The sequence below is a fragment of the Eumetopias jubatus genome, unplaced genomic scaffold (genome assembly GCF_037043125.1).
Source record: "Eumetopias jubatus isolate StellerSeaLion01/CBP00866 unplaced genomic scaffold, mEumJub1_p1.0 scaffold_5, whole genome shotgun sequence".
NCBI lineage: Eukaryota > Metazoa > Chordata > Mammalia > Carnivora > Otariidae > Eumetopias > Eumetopias jubatus.
Window position 1 is genome coordinate 93,356,143 of NW_028274811.1, and position 19,642 is coordinate 93,375,784.

At 41.7% G+C, this 19,642-nt stretch overlaps 1 protein-coding gene across 1 annotated transcript; it reads right to left on the bottom strand.

The window, feature by feature from the left end:
* Positions 1 to 1,797: 1,797 nt before the first annotated feature.
* On the bottom strand, positions 1,798 to 16,625 carry SMIM23 (small integral membrane protein 23). Its single transcript, XM_088023675.1, has 4 exons — positions 16,536 to 16,625; positions 2,528 to 2,579; positions 2,263 to 2,330; positions 1,798 to 2,010 (listed from the first exon to the last, which is right to left on the bottom strand). The coding sequence occupies exons 1-4, from the start codon at positions 16,623 to 16,625 to the stop codon at positions 1,798 to 1,800; spliced, it is 423 nt and encodes a 140-aa protein (XP_087879801.1).
* Positions 16,626 to 19,642: the final 3,017 nt, after the last annotated feature.

Genomic DNA, 19,642 nt, shown 5'->3' on the forward strand with positions numbered 1-19,642 from the left:
TTTACAACTATATCATATATATAAAAGAAAACATAAATATATATAATATAATATGTAAACATAAACATATGCACAGATATATATTATAGGTACAATACAATTGCAACTTAGATAGGGGTTAGAGGCTGAAGTGTGTGTTTGGCTAAAGCTGTATATATAGTCAAAATTCTGCTGGGAACCCTCTAAATACCAGTAGAGCACATGTACATGATTTTGGGTATGTTATTATAGCCTTTAGAGTAATAGTAAAAATAAATGCAAAGAAATATTATCAGACCTTCCTGCAGAACGCTTGCTAAAATAGCTGCAAAGGAGAAAAACAGATTTTGGTCCCCACACCGACATACACTCAAAGTGGCAAAACTGTGACTGTAACTTGCAAAGACTTTTTCCTTCCCAAGTGGCAACTGAATAATTCCTCCCAGCAAACAGAATTTCTGTGCCATTCCCCGTCAGTCAGATTTTCTATGAGATGATTTGAATTGGACCCCTCTTGACTTTCCACAGATTTGAGGTGGTTCTAACATATGGCACGTATATAATAACTCCATTAAAATTGAAAACAAAAAATCTTAGAAAGGGATGAATAGTCCAAAAAAGTGAGGCTGATATAATTCCCACCATGGACAACTAAACGCTGAACTTCCTGGAAGTCAAGGGAAAAAGGGAAAATCCTAGCTAAGAATTATCATTGTTTAATCAAAATAAGTTAATCAAAAGAGAGGGTTTTCTCCTAGCACTGTTTAAAAAAATTAAGTCACTCACAATTTCATCATAGTGATGTTCTTATTTTGCTTGTATACACTGTATTCCTGTCCTTCTTTGCGGGCAAAATAATGGGTAATTTTGTTTTAAAAATATTTGAATAGGCAAAACGATCATGTAGTCTGAAAATAAAAGAGTGCGAAAAGTTTCTCTTTCATCCTGGTCATCCATTTGCCCACTTTCAACTCCCCCAATCCACCCCCTCTCCCATTTTGTATCCTTTTAGAGTTTTCTTGCACATTCAATAACATCGTGATCATCAACAACGAAATATAGATTCTTGTCCCATGCTCTTCTTATGCCTTGATTTCTCTCATTTGACAACCTTTTTCTGTGGACTTTTGTCTATCAGTAGGAAAGCGTCCTCATTCTCTTTCATAGCTACAGGGTATCCACTCTTTGGCTGCACCTCTACTAACTGAACCTGGGCCCTACTGGTCCTTTGTTTTGCTATGTGAATTTGCATGCTATCGCCAATTGCCCTCCACAGGGGTTTTGGCAATTTATGCTGTTAGCAGCAGTGTCTGAGAGTTGAGTTGCCGCATAACATCTATACACTTCAGAATCAGAGTCTTGCTAAGTTCCAGGGAGGGAGGAAAAGGAAGTAAGGAAGAACTGTTTATCAGGCACCTACTCTATGCATATACACGTCTGGTCCTCACTGTAATGCTCTGAGGCAAATTGGCAGCCCTGGTTTTTACTAATGAGGCAGCAGTTTTGTCTCTGAGAGGTTAGGGAATTTGCACCATATCTCAGGTAAGTGGGCGAGGGTCCTGACCCGGAGGCTGGCTTGGTTCCAATGTGCCAGAGTTCTGGCGGGCTGGAGGATATTTCAGCAGAGCCCTGGGGTGGTCCTGACAGTGTTCATGAACCAGCAAGGTTCTTAGTGTCCCAACTATTTTATTTTCTTGCCTGCTTAGACATTCAAGTGTCACAGCTCAGCCCTTATTAGAGGAGCCCCTGGCAACCCTCCCCCCATTCCCCCACCCCTTCTTCCGCTTGGCATCCTCCGCAGGTTCCAGCCCTGGGCCCTCACAGTTGATTTTTGAAGTTGGAGCAGGGATCCTCCTGGTGCCCCTCTCCCAGAAGAGCATCTAACCACTCCTCCAGGTCCCGGACCAGCTGCTCCAGCTCTCGCACCTCTTTCTCTAGCTTCTCCAGGAAGACATGCAAGTTTTCCTTCAACCAGGTCCTGATGACTTTTATTGGCTCTTCTGCGGGTTCATTGGTCTGGTATTCAAATCCCTGAAAGGCAGACGTCAAAGTTGCATCTTGAGCCTTTTCAGGTAGGACCCCCTTGCCACTGGTTTCAAAAAGTTTTCTGAGCCTTTGCATACGCTATTCCTTCTGTCTGGAGTGCCCATCCCCACCTTCTCCACCTGGCCAGCTCCTACTTATCCTTCAAGATCCAGCTCACCCATGACACCTCTGGGAAGCCTTCCCAGATTTCCTCAGCCAAACTTGACATCCCCTCAGCACCTTTTTTGAATATGTTACCTGGGAAGCCACAGGATTCTGGGGATAGTCACATTCTCTGATCCTTTCTGACACTTCCCAACTTCTTTCTGAAACAGGCACAAACATCACCTCTTAACAAGGGCAAATGAGCAGTCATTGAAATAAACATGGTTGGTCATCCCAGTGGGTGAAGGGGGGAGAAGGCAAGTTTTGGAGGCCCTGTTGACATGCAGCCATCTCCCGAATACCCCTCCTGACTCCAGGTGGACTCGGCTCCTCCTTTCTTAGCTTCCGGAATGCTCACCTGATATTCCTGTGCCCACGTACAGCACCAAGATCAGCAATGCCAACAGTGTCTGGTGGCAAGAAGAGGAGGAAGGAAGTGACTCACTGGGGGGCAGGCATCCCTGCTGCCCTCACAGAGCGGTGCTGTAAGATCGTTTTTAGAGCTTAACTTTTTTCCAGTTATCTATGGCATGCATGCTTACTACAAACGCCCCAAACATTGCAGAAGTAGGTAACATGGCAGCCCCGTGACATTCCACTGGAGCTTTCCCTCCCTTCTCTCTTCTGAGAAGGCCCACTTCTGTTCTCATTCCTTGCCTTGCTTTTACGTTTTTGCTCTAAATGATCTTTAAAAGGAATCAACTTTATTGTGGTATAATTCACAGACAATAAAATGCACACATTTTAAATGTACAGTTTGATGAGTTTTGACATGTCTACACCCGTGGACTACCATCCCAGTCAAGAGAAAGAACATTTCCATCATCCCGGAAAGTTCCCTTATACCCTTTTACAGTCTGTTCCCTCCTTACCCTCACCCTGCCAGAGGGATCCACTAAGCTGCTCTGTCACTATGGAGTAATTTTGCCTGGTCTATAACTTCATAAATGGAACTTCATAGTCTTTTGTGGTTAGCTAGTTTTGCTCAACATAATGCTTCTGAGTTGTCTCCATGTTTGTGTGTTCAGTGTTATTGATGAGTAATATATTGTATGAATATGGTACAATTTATCTCTTTACCTACTGATGGACTTTGGGCTGTTTCTAGTTTCTGATGATCATGAATAAAACTGCTATGAACACCTGGATACAACTGTTTGGGTGGACACATGTTCTCATTCTGCTTGGGTTAGCACCCAGAAATGCAAATGCTGGGTCATATGGCGGGTGCATGTTTAATTTGATAAGAAACCACCAACCTGTTTTCCAGGGGTTTGAACCAATTTACATTTCTACCAGCAACTTGAGAATGTTAGTTGCTCCACATTCCTGTTGGCAAAATTCTTAATTTTAGGCATTCTATTGGTTGTGTAGTGGTACCTCGATCTAGTTTTTATATGCACTTCCCCAGTGATGAATGATGTGGTCTTAGTTCGTTTGCACTGCTGTAACAAAGTACCACAGACCGGATGGCTTATAAACAACAGAAATTTATTTCTTACTGTTCCGGGGGCTGGAAGTTTGGGACCAGGAGGCCAGCATGGTCAGGTTCTGGTGAGGGCTATCTTCTGGGTTCCATCCATTTCCACTGTATCATTACATGGTGGAGAGCAGAGAGAGCTCTTTGGGGTCTTTTTTTTTTTTTTTTTTTTTAAATCAGGGCACTACTCCAATTCATTAGGGTTCCACTCTCATGAATCATCTCCTGAAGACCCCCAACTCCTAAAACCAGCACTTTGGGAGTTAGGATTTCAACATATGAATTTAGGGGGGACATAAGCATTCAATCCATAGCAGATGTTGAGCATCTTTTCATGTGCTTACTGATCATAATTCACATATCTTACTTTGTGGACGTGTCTATTAAAAACCCAGTTCATTTTTTTTTATTGGGCAATTTGTTTTCTTATTAAGTTTTAGTAGTTCTTTATTTATTTTGGATATACGTTCTTTGTCAGATGTTTGTATTGTGACTGTTTTCTCCAGGTCTGTGGCTTGCCTTTTCATTTACCAGGGTGTCTGAAAGTTAAAAGGTTTCAAATTTTATGAAGTTCAAATCATCAAACATATTCCCTTTATGGTTATGTTTTTTGTGTGCAATCTAAAAAATTCTGTCTAACTCAGGGTTGTGAAGATTTTTCTCCTCTGTTTTCTTCCTGGCATTTTATTGTTTTAATTTTCCACTTAGGTAGATGGTCCATTTTGAATTAATTTTTGTATATGCCGTGAAGGAGGGGTCAAGATTCTTTTCCTCATATGAATGTCCAGTTCTAGAATTATTTGTTTAAAAAGCCTAATTATTCATTGGATTGCATTGCTTTCTGTCAAAAATATGCCCACCATATTTATGTGGGTCTGCTTCTGGATTCTATTGTTTCACTGATCTATATATCAATCTTTATGTCAGGCCTAAATCTATTAGTTTGTTGGAGCTGCTATAACAGAATACCACAGAATGGGTAGCTTAAACAAAAATTAATACTAACTATTAATAACAATTAACAGTCATGGAAATTGGAAGTCCAAAATCAAGGTGTGAGGCAGGGTTGGTTTCTGGTGAAACCTCTCTCCCTGGCTTCTGGAAGGCTGCCTTCTCCCTGTGTCCTCACATGGCCTTTTCTCTGTGCATCCTTGGTATCTCTCTTCTTATAAGGACATTAGTGCTATTGGAGTAGAGCCCCACCCTTTATGACCTCATTTAACCTTAATTATTTCCCAGTACAGTTGGGGCTTCCACGTGTGAATTTTGGAGGACACAGTTCAATCCATAACAGCCCTCTCCACTGTCACTATGCTGTTCCATTCCTTTCTCTATCTTATGTCAATGCCACACTATCTAGATGACCATACAGCGTTTTTTTCTTTATTTTTTTAAATTTAATTTTATTATGTTATGTTAGTCACCATTCATTACATCATTAGTTTTTGATGTAGTGTTCCATGATTCATTGTTTGCGTATAACACCCAGTGCTCCATTCAGTACCTGCCCTCCTTAATACCCATCACTGGGCTAATCCATCCCCCACACCCCTCCCCTTTAAAACCCTCAGTTTGTTTCTCAGAATCCGTACTCTCTCATGGTTCGTCTCCCCCTCTGATTCCCCCTCTTCATTTTTCCCTCCCAATTATCTTTTTTTTTTTTTAAACATATAATGTATTATTTGTTTCAGAGGTACAGGTCTGTGATTCAACAGTCTTACACAATTCACAGCGCTCACCATAGCACATACCCTCCCCAATGTCTATCACCCAGCCACCCCATCCCTCCCAGCCCCACAACACTCCAGCAACCCTCAGTTTGTTTCCTGAGATTAAGAATTCCTCACATCAGTGAGATCATATGATACTTGTTTTTCTCTGATTGACCTATTTCGCTTAGCTTAATACCCTCTAGTTCCATCCACATCGTTGCAAATGGCAAGATTTCATTTTTTTGATGGCTGCATAATATTCCATTGTATATATAAACCACATCTTCTTTATCCATTCATCTGTTGTTGGACATTTTGGCTCTTTCCATAGTTTGGCTGTTGTGGACATTGCTGCTAAACATCAGGGTGCACGTACCCCTTCGGATCACTACATTTGTATCTTTGGGGTAAATACCCAGTAGTGCAATTGCTGGGTCGTAGGGTAGCTCTATATTCAACTTTTTGAGGAACCTCCATACTGTTTTCCAGAGTGGCTGAACCAGCTTGCATTCCCACCAACAGTGTAGGAGGGAATTGGAAACTGGAAGTCCAAGATCAAGGTGTGAGACAGGGTTGGTTTCTGGTGAAACCTCTCTCCCTGGCTTCTGGAAGGCTGCCTTCTCCCTGTGTCCTCACATGGCCTTTTCTCTGTGCATCCCTGGTATCTCTCTTCTTATAAGGCCATCAGTGCTATTGGAGTAGAGCCCCACCCTTTATGACCTCATTTAACCTTTCTCTGCATCCCCGCCAACATCTGTCATTTCCTGACTTGTTAATTTTAGCCATTCTGACTGGTGTGAGTGAGGTGGTATCTCACTGAGGTTTTGATTTGGATTTCCCTGATGCTGAGCAATGTTGAACACTTTTTCATGCGTCTGTTGGCCATTTGGATGTTTTCTTTGCAGAAATGTCTGTTCATGTCTTCTGCCCATTTCTTGATTGGATTATTTGTTCTTTGGGTGTTGAGTTTGATAAGTTCTTTATAGATTTTGGATACAAGCCCTTTATCTGATATGTCATTTGCAAATATCTTCTCCCAATCTGTCGGTTGTCTTTTGGTTTTGTTGACTGTTTCCTTTGCTGTGCAAAAGCTTTTTATCCTGATGAAGTCCTAATAGTTTATTTTTGCCCTTGCTTCCCTTGCCTTTGGCAATGTTTCTAGGAAGAAGTTGCTGCGGCTGAGGTCGAAGAGGTTGCTGCCTGTGTTCTCCTCTAGGATTTTGATGGACTCCTGTCTCACATTTAGGTCTTTCATCCATTTTGAGTCTATTTTTGTGTGTGGTATAAGGAAATGGTCCAGTTTCATCCTTCTGCATGTGGCTGTTCAATTTTCCCAACACGATTTGTTGAAGAGACTGTCTTTTTTCCATTGGACATTCTTTCCTGCTTTGTCAAAGATTAGTTGGCCGTAGAGTTGAGGGTCCATTTCTGGGCTCTCTATTCTGTTCCATTGATCTATGTGTCTGTTTTTGTGCCACTACCATACTGTCTTGATGATGACAGCTTTGTAATAGAGCTGGAAGTCCAGAATTGTGATGCCACCAGCTTTGCTTTTCTTTTTCAACATTCCTCTGGCTATTCGGGCTCTTTTCTGGTTCCATACAAATTTTAGGATTATTTGTTCCATTTCTTTGAAAAAAGTGGATGGTATTTTGATAAGGATTGCATTGAATGTGTAGATTGCTCTAGGTAGCATTGACATCTTCACAATGTTTGTTCTTCCAATCCATGAGCATGGAACGTTTTTCCATCTCTTTGTGTCTTCCTCAACTTCTTTCATGAGTATTTTATAGTTTTCTGAGTACAGATTCTTTGCCTCTTTGGTTAGATTTATTACTAGGTATCTTATGGTTTTGGGTGCAATTGTAAATGGGATCGACCCCTTACTTTCTCTTTCTTCTGTCTTGTTGTTGGTGTATAGGAATGCCACTGATTTCTGTGCATTGATTTTATATCCTGCCACTTTACTGAATTCCTGTATGAGTTCTAGCAGTATTGGGGTGGAGTGTTTTGGGTTTTCCACATAAAGTATCATATCATCTGCAAAGAGGGAGAGTTTGACTTCTTCTTCGCTGATTCGGATGCCTTTCATTTCTTTTTGTTGTCTGATTGCTGTGGCTAGGACTTCTAGTACTATGTTGAATAGCAGTGGTGATAGTGGACATCCCTGCCATGTTTCTGACCTTAGGGGAAAAGCTCTCAGTTTTTTCCCTTTGAGAATGATATTCACTGTGGGTTTTTATAGATGGCTTTTATGATATTGAGGTATGTACCCTCTATCCCTGAAGAGTTTTAATCAAGAGAGGATGCTGTACTTTGTCAAATGCTTTTTCTGCATCTTGAGAGGATCATATGGTTCTTGGTCTTTCTTTTATTAATGATTGTATCACATTGATTGATTTGCGGATGTTGAACCAAACTTGCAGCCCAGGAATAAATCCCAATTGGTCGTGGTGAATAATCCTTTTAATGTACTGTTGGATCCTATTGGCCAGTGTTTTGGTAAGAATTTTTGCATCCATGTTCATCAGGGATATTGGTCTGTAATTCTCATTTTTGTTGGGGTCTTTGCTTTGTCTGGTTTTGGGATCAAGGTAATGCTGGCCTCGTAAAATGAGTTTGGAAATTTTCCTTCCATTTCTATTTTTGGAACAGTTTCAGAAGACTAGGTATCAATTCTTCTTTAAATGTTTGGTAGAATTCCCCTGGGAAGCCATCTGGCCCTGACTCTCATTTGTTGGGAGATTTTTGATGACTGCTTCAATTTCCTTAGTGGTTATGGGTCTGTTCGGGTTTTCTATTTCTTCCTGGTTCAGTTTTGGTAGTTTATACGTCTCTAGGAATGCATCCATTTCTTCCAGATTATATAATTTGCTGGCATATAGTTGCTCATAATATGTTCTTACAATTGTATTTTTTTGGTGTTGGTTGTGATCTCTCCTCTTTCATTCATGATTTTATTTATCTGGGTTGTTTCTCTTTTCTTTTTGGTAAGTCTGGACAGGGGTTTATCAATCTTATTAATTCTTTAAAGAACCAGCTCCTAGTTTCATTGATCTGTTCTACTGTTCTTTTGGTTTCTATTTCATTGATTTCTGCCTTGATCTTTATTATTTCTCTTCTCCTGCTGGGTTTAGGCTTTATTTGCTGTTCTTTCTCCAGCTCCTTTAGGTGTAGGGTTAGGTTGTGTATGTGAGACCTTTCTTGTTTCTTGAGAAAGGCTTGTATTGCTATATACTTTCCTTTTAGGACCAACTTTGCTGCATCTGAATGATTTTGAACAGTTGTGTTTTCATTTTCATTTGTTTCCATGAATTTTTTTAAATTCTTCTTTAATTTCCTGGTTGACCGTTTCATTCTTTAGTAGGATGCTCTTTAGCCTCCATGTATTTGAGTTCTTTCCGACTTTCCTCTTGTGATTGAGTTCTAGTTTCAAAGCATTGTGGTCCAAAAATATGCAGGGAATGATCCCAATCTTTTGGTACCAGTTGAGACCTGATTTGTGACCTAGGATGTGATCTATTCTGGAGAATGTTCCATGGGCACTAGAGAAGAATGTGTATTCTGTTGCTTTGGGATGGAATGTTCTGAATATATCTGTGAAGTCCATTTGGTACAGTGTGTCATTTAAAGCCTTTATTTCCTTGTTGATCTTTTGCTTAGATGATCTGTACATTTCACTGAGGGGGGTGTTAAAGTCCCCTACTATTATTGTATTGTTGTCGAAGTGTTTCTTTGATTTTGTTATTAATTGGCTTATATAATTGGCTGCTCCCATGTTAGGGGCATAGATATTTACAATTGTTAGATCTTCCTGTTGGACAGACCCTTTAAGTATGATATAGTGTCCTTCCTCATCTCTTATTACAGTCTTTGGTTTAAAATCTAATTTGTCTGATATAAGGATTGCCACCCCAGCTTTCTTTTGATGTCCATTAGCATGGTAAATGGTTTTCCACCTCCTCACTTTCAATTTCTCTCCTATAAGTTGTTCCAATATACCTTCTGCCCCTCTCTCTCTTTCTTCTTCTTCTGGGATTCCAATTATTCTAATATTGTTTCATCTTATGGTATCACTTATCTCTCAAATTCTGCCCTCCTGATCCAGTAGTTGTTTATCTCTTTCTCAGCTTCTTTATTCTCCATCATTTGGTCTTCTATATCACTAATTCTCTCTTCTGCCTCATTTATCCTAGCAGTTAGAGCCTCCATTTTTGATTGCACCTCATTAATAGCCTTTTTGATTTTGATTTGGTTAGATTTTAGTTCTTTTATTTCTCCAGAAATGGATTCTCTAGTATCTTCTATGCTTTTTTCAAGTCCAGCTAGTATCTTTATAATCATCATTCCAAACTCTAGTTCCAACATCTTACTAATATCTGTATTGATTAGGTCCCTGGCAGTCGGTACTGCCTCTTGTTCTTTTTTTTGAGGTGAGTTTTTCCATCTTGTCATTTTATCCAGAGAAGAACAGATGAATGAGAGAACAAAATGCTAACAGGGTAACAATGACTCCAGAAAAATATACACTAAACAAATCAGAAGAGACCTGAAACCAGGAGGAAAAGAAAGGGAAAGAAAGGAAAGAAAAAAAAAAGAATATGATCAAATATGATTAGGCTGGTGCAAAGATCAGTGCCACACCCTACATTGTGGACACATTTTGGTCTGTTAGAAGACACTGCCTCCCAAAATTTTAAAGAAAGAAAAATTTGTATGTGTATAAAAATAAGGGTAAATACAATGAAAGGATGGAATATGACTGTAAAGATGAAAATTACAAAAGAAAATTATAAAAGGAATTGATGAGAAGTTGGTTGAAAAAAGAAAGAAAAATAAAAAAAAATGGGGACAGAATGTGATCAGGCAGGAGACTAGAACAAAGCCATACACTAGAGATGTAGGGTATATTTTGGTCTGTTAGAAGAATCTGTACCCCAAAATTTTAAAGAGAGAACGTATATATATACAAAAAATAAAGTTAACTACAATGAAGGGATAGAATATGACTCTAAAGATGAAAAATAAAAAAGATTTTTTAAAAAGGGATTGATAAAATGTCGGTTGAAAAAGGGAAAAAGAAAAATTCAAAAAAAAAAGAAAAAGAAAAAAAAGAAAATTAAAAAAATTAAATTTGAAAGACTAAAGAATCATGGGAAAAAATCCATGAATTCTATGTGCAGTATTCCCCTAGTGCTGGAGTTCTGCCATTCTCGTTGATTGGTAAACTTGGTCTTGGCTGGCGGTTCTTGCTGATCTTCTGGGAGAGGGGCCTGCTGCCGTGGTTCCCAAATGTCTTTGCCGGAGGTGGAATTGCCCCGTCCTTGCTGGTCCGGGCTAAGTAATCTGCTCGGGTTTGCTCTCGGGAGCTTTTGTTCCCTGCAAGCTTTCCTACAGCTTGGAGAATGAGAGTGAAAATGGTGGCCTCCCAATCTCCGCCCTGGGAGGAGCCGAGAACTCTGGGCCCTGCTCCTTAGTGCGTCCCCAGAGAAAAGCCATCAGTCACTCCTGTCTTCCCGGTCTCTGGCCGCACTCCGCGCTCACCTGGCCTGTGACCGAGCGTTTCTATCTCTGGCTCACGACCCTGTGTGGAGTCTCCAAACCCAGCAGATCCCTGCGGTGCGCTCCCGCGCTGCTCCTCCCGGGGGAGGAAGGGGAGTCTCCCCAGATCTGCCGCTTGTTGGGTCCCTGCTGGAGGAGCAGTGGCCCGAGTGGGCCGCGGATCACGGTTTACGGCAATCCCGAGCTGAGAGCTTGCTCCTCGGCTCCGTCTCTGCAGCCGGCTTCCCCGCTATGATACCTGGGAGCTCTGCTGCACTCAGGCACCCCCAGTCTTTCTGTGACCCCAAGGGTCCTGAGACCACACTGTCCCATAGAGGGTTCCACCCCCCGCTTGGCCACTGGAGCAACGTCCCTCAGCGGAGCCGACTTCTACAAGTTCCGATTTTGTGCTCCGCGGCTCTATCACTTGCCAGAAGTGGCCGATGGAGGCCCCCTCCCCCGCCGTCTATCCTCCCGAATATCACCTCGGATTCACTTCTCCCCACGTCCTACCTTCCAGAAAGTGGTCGCTTTTCTGTTCAGAGAGTTGCTGCTATTGCTTTCTTCGATCTCCTGTTGAGTTCGTAGGTGTTCAGAATGGTTTGATCCCTATCCAGCTGAGTTCCTGGGACCAGACGAAATCCAGGTCTCCTACTCCTCTGCCATCTTGCTCCTCCTCCATACAGCTTTATTGTAACATTTGAAATCAGATAGTGATGAGTTTTCAAACTTTGTTCCTTTCAAATTTGTTCTGATTACCCTAGATCCTTTGCATTTTCACATATATATATATATATATATATATCTCAACCTTTTCAGTTTCTATAAAAAAAAACCCTGTGATTTTGATTAGTATTACATTGAAACTGTGGTTCAATTTGGTGAGAAAGAATGTCTCTAAAATATCATACCTTGTAATCCGTGAACATGGTGAATCTCTCCATTACACTGTCTTTGGTTATTTTTAGCAATGTTTCATCGTTTTCAAGTGTAGAGGCCATGCTCATCTTTCAGAAGTATTTTATGGATTTTGATGCTATTATAGATAGTATCGTTTTTAAATTTTCATTTTCCAATTGTTCGTTGCTAGTCTATAGAAACACAATTGATTTTGTGTCTTATGACTTAATTCTTTCTTTTTTATCTGATAGAGTTTAGGATTTTGTATATAAAAAATCATGCTGTCTGGGAAGAAGTTTTACTTCATCCTTTCTACTCTTTATCTTTCAAAAAATCTTTAGCTTTTTTGCTTGCCTTGTATATTAACTAGAATCACTAGTAAAATACCAATAGAAGTGGCGAAAGTAAACATCCTCATCTTGCGCTGTGTCTTAGGGGGACAGGGTGTGAGTAGAGGAGGTTGTGGCTTTTTTCTGTTGTCCTTTCTCAGTTTGAAGACATTTCCTTCTGTTCCTACTGTTCTGAGAATTTTACCAAGAATGAATGCTGAATTAGTGAAATGCACTTCCTGTATCCACTGAGAGACTTGAGTGCAGTCCTTTTTTGTCTGAGTCTGCAGCAGATTGCATGGATTGACTTGAATACCTAACCAACCTGGGTTCCTTCAGGAAGCCATTTGTTCATGATGCATTCACCTTTTTCTATATTGCTGGGTTTGATTTGCTACTGTTTGTGGAGATTGTTCTTTTCAACTATATTCATGGAGAGATTAGATTTTTTTTCTATATGTTTGTGGAGTTTTAGAGTCAAGGTTATGTTGTCCCTTTAAAATGAGTCAGGGAGTATTTCCTCCGCCTCTATTTTATGAAGGAATTTTTGTGAGATTCGTCACATGATTTATAGAATTTATTGGTGAAATCTTTGGGGCTTTCTTTGTCACATGATTGATAGAATTTATTGGTGAAATCTTTTGGGCTTGTAGTCTTTTGGGCTTTTTATTTCTTCTTGAGTCACGTTTGTAAATTGTGTTGTCCAAGAAGTTTTTACATTTCACCTAGGTGAGCAAATGCATTGGCATCCAGTCATTCCTCATATTATCTTCATATCCTTTTAATGTCTATAGGAGGTAGACATGTGATAGTTCCATTTTATTCTCGATATTGGTAATCTGTGTTTTCTCTTTTTTAAAAAAAATAGACTATGAAAAATTTACCAAACTTATAAATCTTTTCAAAGCAAAAGTTTATTAATTTTATTTATTTCATTTTCTATTTCATTAATTTCTCATTTTATCTTTATTGTTTCTTCTTTCTATCTTTGAGCTTAATTCTTCCTTATTTCCTTCTTAACGTGGAAACTTTGACCGTTGCTGCTGTTGCTTCTTTTTTCTTTTTTAGATTTTTTAAAAATTTCATTTATTTGAGAGAGAGAGAGAACACAAGCAGAGGGGAGGAGCAGGGGGAGAGGGAGAAGCAGACTCCCTGCTAAACAGGGAGCCTGATGCAGGGCTTGATCTCAGGACCCTAAAATCATGACCTGAGCTGAAGGCAGGTGCTTAACTGACTGAGCCACCTAGGCGCCTCTAGCCATTGCTTCTAAAGTTTTCTTTTTTTCCAAATATATGTATGTATATGTGTGTGTGCATGTATATATACACATACATGTCTGTATATGTGTGTGCATAGATGCGTGTCCATGTCTGTATATGTGTGCTCTCAAAGGAATGCCTGAGAGTTAAGGAGTTCCTCTGCTCTAGCTGGGCCGGAATTCCAGCAACCTCCAGCGCTGCTGGATTTCCAGGATCTCCGCTCTGCTCTCAAGGGCAGAGCAGCCACTCTGGTGAGAGCGGCTAATCCAGCCCTTGGCATGCGCATCCCAGCCCTCCTCCAAGGAGTCATGGGGAACCCCTGAGTGCGCAGCCCTCTCCCCTCTCCAGTGCCTCGTCCTACAGAGTTCTGTGCCTTAGCTGCAACCCCCCCCCCCCCCCCCCCCCCCGCAGCTTAGCAGGACTGTGGTGCTGTGCTTGGCCTCTACCTCAGTGCAACAACCGCTGGGAAAGAGTGGAGGCTGTCATGAGTCTTCCTTTCCTCTGGGATGGCACTCTTGTGCTGCCTGGTGGCCGTCACCCAAGAGTAGCTGCCTCATAGGTGTCATGCATTTTGTGGTTGCTCCAATGGGAAGGCTAGCCTGGCCCCAGTTACTGGGAAGTCTCGTCCTAGCGTTTTGAGGCAGGATGGAGTGAAGGAGCTACCTGGAGACAGCATTGCTCGCTGGTGCCTGCGTCAGTCCAAGATCATTTAGGAGATTCTGGTGGACGTGCCAGGATTAAGAGGAGAAAGGGGTCTTTTAGAGAGGTGGGAGAAGAGACAAGGGCAGTCAGAGTCTGGGAGGGGCCTGGCACCCATTCTCGGTGGTGTGTCTGGCCTGGCCTTAGCACAGCGAATTCAGAGACACCGATTTTCAACAGACATTGTGAGTTGGGAGAGTGACAGTGTCAGGGGCACGCAAAAGTGGACAAAGGATTAAGGCACACACAGTACTGACTGACACTGAATTTTCCCCAACTCACTAGAGGCAGGCTGACTCAGATTTAATTTGCCCTGAAGTAACACATTTCTTATTTACCGAGTTTGTGAAGCAAGAGTTAGACCAGCTACCACCACAAAGAAGATAAAAGATTTGCATGATTTGCCTCTTCCCCAGATAGTTTTCTTTATATATACTAGCAACTATATTATTATCATCATGACCTTTTAAAAGAAAAAGAAAAAGCAACAATCTGGCAGAGTCTTACAGATATACGGATGAGCGAAAGAAGCCAGGCATAAAGGTACACACTGATTCCATGCACATGAAATTCAAGAAAATACAAAACTCATCTATGATGATAGAGGTCAGGAATCATGGTTATGTGGGAGGGGGACCAGCTGGGAGGGGACTGAAGGAGGCTTCTGGGGCACCGGGAATGTTCCATAGCTTGACCTGGTGGGGGGGGGGGCGCGCGCTGTGACTGCCCAGGTGTGTAGGCCCAGTGTAAAGATCCTTGCATCGTACACTTAAGGGCACTTTTTCTTTTCTTAATAATATTCCCTGGGCATAAGACACACAGAACTATTTCGTTCTTTATAATGGCTGTTAAGCATTCTATGGTGAATGCTCTGCTATTTAACAACCCCTCTGTCCATGCACTTTACAGGATGATGTCTTCCCCAGCACACTTGCTGCTGGGTTTGTATTTTGTACTCTGTGGGGGGCAAAGAGTGAAACAGGGGCAGGATTAAGTTTTAGTTCTCCTTATGCTACTGTCTGGGGGCCTGAGCCAAATCATTTCTTTTCTCTGAGCCTCAATTGCTTCATCTGTAAAATGAATTTTGAAATATGCTGAAAGGTCTTTTCTTTTTTTTTAAGATTTTATTTATTTATTTGACAAAGAGTGAGAGAGCACAAGCAGGGGGAGCAGGAGAAGGAAAGGGAGAAGCAGGCTCCCCGCTGAGCAGGGAGCCTGATGTGGGGCTCGATCCTAGGACTCTGGGATCATGACCTGAGCCAAAGGCAAACGCTTAACCATCTGAGCCACCCAGGCACCCCTGAAAGGTCTTTCAAAAAGAAAAGCTGTGACTCTGTTTTCGATCGGCTTGGGAAATGCTGTGGTTATCAAAGTGAAGTGAATTCCTTGCTGCAGAACTTCTCAGAGCCTTCATTATGTGAATGAGCAGTGTAAGTCTCCAAGGTTGGGGGGACAAGAATATCGGCATTCCTTGAACTACAGAACTTTTTTGGGGATTTTTCTCAAAGGCTTCCTGGGGTTTGGTATTTATGCAACTCTTTTTAGGAAAAAGTGGAGCATGATAAGAACCCCACAAGGCCCCCATCTTGCTGTGAGGTCCAGCACAAAGGAGGAATTGGGGCATGTATATCAAATGAACAAGTGAACAAATCTTTTGGAAACGTATAGAGATCAGTCATCCGTTGCTCTGCTTAAAACCCCTCGATGGCCTCTTATTAATCTCAGAATAAAGTCCTACCTCTTTCCATGGTGTGCGAGGTCTAGGCGACCTTCCCAGCCTTCTTTACACGCCTCCCTCACTTCTCCATCTGGGAGGCAGTGGAGTGCAGGGTAAGCTTGTTAAGGGGTCCTAGAATCAAATGCACCTGATTCAAAACCTGGGTCCTGGCTATATGGCCTTTTTGCTTTTCTAAGCTTTGGTTTATCCATCTGTGAATGAGGTTGTTAATAGTGCCTCTCAGGCATGTTGTAAGTCATGAAAGAGAGAGGGGGTGGAAGCACCGGGCTGTGCATTATAAGTGATGACATTTCCCATTTTGACATAAATCTGCATGAGGTTTGAATTTTAGCTCTACGAACAAATACTCCAGGAGCTCTACAATTCAGCTGTATCCTATTTATTTCAGTTCGTTCATTCATTCATTCAACCACTATTACGCACCAAGCACCATTGTAGGCACTAGGGATCTAGTAGGAAACTAAACAAACAATCCAGCCCTCCTGGAGCATAAGTTCTGCTGGCAGTGCTGGGAATGAAATAAGAGAGTCAGTCAGTAATGGCCTCGAGGAAGAAGCCCCAAAGCATGCATGCTGCGTCCCACCACGTGGGGCTCCAGGAAGAGTAGGGCTGAAGGCCTCTTCTGACTTTGAGGGCCTTATAGTCTGTCTGCAGTGGCAAAGGGAGCCCAGATGGGAGGAAGGCAGCATACATCCAGTCTGGCCTCACCTGTTTCCTGTCCTCACAGCGACTGCCCCTTCTCCTTTCAAACAGCTCGGCCGCCACTTGCCCCCTGCTGCCCACCTGTTGGATCACCATGGCCTCAGGTCAGGCTGCCTGGGTGGAACAAGGTACTGCCACCTGACAGGCAGATGGGTGCCCTCCTCCTCCCTGGCCTCTGGTTACCAGGCATCCCTCAAGCACTGAGTTCTGATGTCATAGAAGGTGGAAGACAGCAATGCCCCTACCTTGTCATTATCACCCTGATTTTTATTCCAGTCTCTTAGTTTTTTTTTTCATATAAATGTAAAAAACAAAGACCAGAAAAAACTGCATCAAAATATTGTATTTCAGGATGATGATTTTTCTGCTCTATTTTCTTCTATATCTTCAACTGTTTAGTAAAATGCAAGTTTTAAAATACAAAACAATAAAATTTTTAGCTGAAATCCTTATTGAGATAGTTGTAAAGATTTCATTTATTTATTTGACAGAGAGAGAGAGATAGCGAGAGAGGGAACACAAGCAGGGGGAGTGGCAGAGGGAGAAGCAGGCTTCCCCGCGGAGCAGGGAGCCCGATGTGGGGCTCGACCCCAGGACCCTGGGATCACGACCTGAGCTGAAGGCAGACGCTTAACGACTGAGCCACCCAGGCGCCCCAGAACACATGTGGTAGTAAGAAATAATACAGGAGATCCAGCGTACCTTATACCTAGTCCCCCCAGTGGTAACATCTTACATCCCCTGCGATACAGTATTACAACCAGGATTTGCCATTGATGCAATCTATCAGTCTTATTCAGATCTCTCCTGTTTCACTTGTACTCATTTGTGAATGTGTATTTAATTCTAAATAATTGTCACGTGTGTAGGTTTGTGGATCTATACCGTCAAGATACAGAAGAATTCCCAAGCCAGAAGGGTTTTGTGTTGCCCTTGGGTGCCCACCGCCCTCCCTCTCCCCTCTCCCCCACTTTCCCTAACTCCTGGCAACGCCGAATCTGTTCTCCTTTTCTAAAATTTTATCTTTTCAAAAATGCTATATCAAATAGTATGCAACCTTTGGATATTGGCTTTTTTGTACTTAGCATAATTCTCTTGAGATTCATCCAGGTTGTTGAGTGTATCAGTAGTTTGTTCCTTTTTATTGCCACATTGTATCCCATGGCATGTATGTACATAGTTTATTTAACCATTCACCCACTGAAGGATGTCTGGGCTATTTCTGGTTATTGGCTTTTATGAATAAAGCTGATATGGATATTCTTGTATAGTTTTTGTGTGAACCTAAGTTTTCATTTCTCTGGGATGTCTAAGATGGAAATTGCTGAATCTTATGGTAATTGCATAATAGCTTTGTTAAGAAATTGTCAAACTGTTTTCTTGAATGGCTGTACCATTTCACGTTCCCATTAGCAATGTATGAGCAATACAGTTTCTCCTCCTCCTTGCCAGCGCTTGGAGTTTTCATTATTTTTAATTTTAGACATTTTGGTAGGTATACGGTAATATCTCATTGTGGTTTTAATTTGCATTTTCCTGATAGTTAATGATGTCAAACTTTTCTCATACACTTCTTTGCCATCTCTATCTCCTCTTCAGTGAAATATCTGTTCATGTCTTCTGCCCATTTTCTTTTCTTTCTTTCTTTTTTTTTTAAGATTTATTTATTTGAGAGAGAGTGAGCGTGTGCAGGGGGGAAGGGGCAGAGGGAGAGAATATCCAAGCAGACTTCCACTGAGCCCGGAGCCTGATATGGAGCTCAATGTCACAACCCTAAGGTCATGACCAGAGCTGAAACCAAGAGTTGAAAGCTCAACTGACTGAGTCACCCAGGTGTCCCTTCTGCCCATTTTCTAACTGGATTGGTTTTTTTTACATTTGAGTTTTGAGAGTTCTTTGTATGTGCTAGATACTAGTCCTTTTTGAATCTTTGGTTTGCAAATATTTTCTCCCAGTCTGTAGTTTTTCTCTTCATCCTCTTCATGTGGACTTTTGCAGAGAAAGTTTTGAACTCTAATGGGGTCCAATTTATCAATTTTTCTTTTATGGATCATGTTTCTTTTTGTGTTATGGCTGAGAACTTTGTCTAGCCCTAGAAACAGAAGATTTTCTCCTATTTTAAAAAACATTTATAGTTTTATGTCTTATAGCCCAGTCCAAAAATGGAGTTAATTTTTATATAAGGATGTGAGTTTGGGATCAAGGTTCTTTTCTTTTTTTTTCTTTAAATTTTTTGTTATGTTAATCACCACACATTACATCATTAGTATTTGATGTAGTGTTCCATGATTCATTGTTTGTGCATAACACCCAGTGCTCCATGCAGAACGTGCTCTCTTTAATACCCATCACCAGGCTAAGCCATTCCCCCCCCCAGAACCCTCAGTTTGTTTTTCAGAGTCCATCGTCTCTCATGGTTCGTCTCCCCCTCTGACTTACTCCCCTTCATTCTTCCCCTCCTGCTATCTTCTTCTTTTTTTTCTTTCTTAACATATATTGCATTGTTTCAGAGGTACAGGTCTGTGATTCAACGGTCTTGCACAATTCACAGCGCTCACCATAGCACATACCCTCCCCAATGTCTATCACCCAGCCACCCCATCCCTCCCACCCCACCCCCACTCCAGCAACCCTCAGTTTGTTTCCTGAGATTAAGAATTCCTCATATCAGTGAGGTCATATGATACCTGTCTTTCTCTGATTGACTTATTTCACTCAGCATAACACCCTCCAGTTCCATCCACGTCATTGCAAATGGCAATATCTCATTCCTTTTGATGGCTGCATAATATTCCATTGTGTGTGTGTGTGTGTGTGTGTGTGTGTGTGTGTGTGTGTGTGTGTGTGTACCACATCTTCTTTATCCATTCATCTGTCGATGGACATCTTGGCTCTTTCCACAGTTTGGCTATTGTGGACATTGCTGCTATAAACATCGGGGTGCACGTACCCCTTCGGATCCCTACCTTTGTATCTTTGGGGTAAATACCCAGTAGTGCAATTGCTGGATCATATGGTAGCTCTATTTTCAACTTTTTGAGGAAGCTCCATACTGTTTTCCAGAGTGGTTGCATCAAGGTTCTTTTCTTTTGTTGTTTTTGCCTATGAATGTC

Bases quoted from the DNA above. Each gene is read 5' to 3' on its own strand.
- SMIM23 (XM_088023675.1), bottom strand. From the start codon at position 16,625: ATGGTGATCCAACAGGTGGGCAGCAGGGGGCAAGTGGCGGCCGAGCTG. The intron at 2,580-16,535 runs GTGAGGCCAGAC...TCTTGCCACCAG, and splicing joins GCTGTGAGGACAGGAAACAG to ACACTGTTGGCATTGCTGAT. The intron at 2,331-2,527 runs GTGAGCATTCCG...TGCCTGTTTCAG, and splicing joins CGTGGGCACAGGAATATCAG to AAAGAAGTTGGGAAGTGTCA.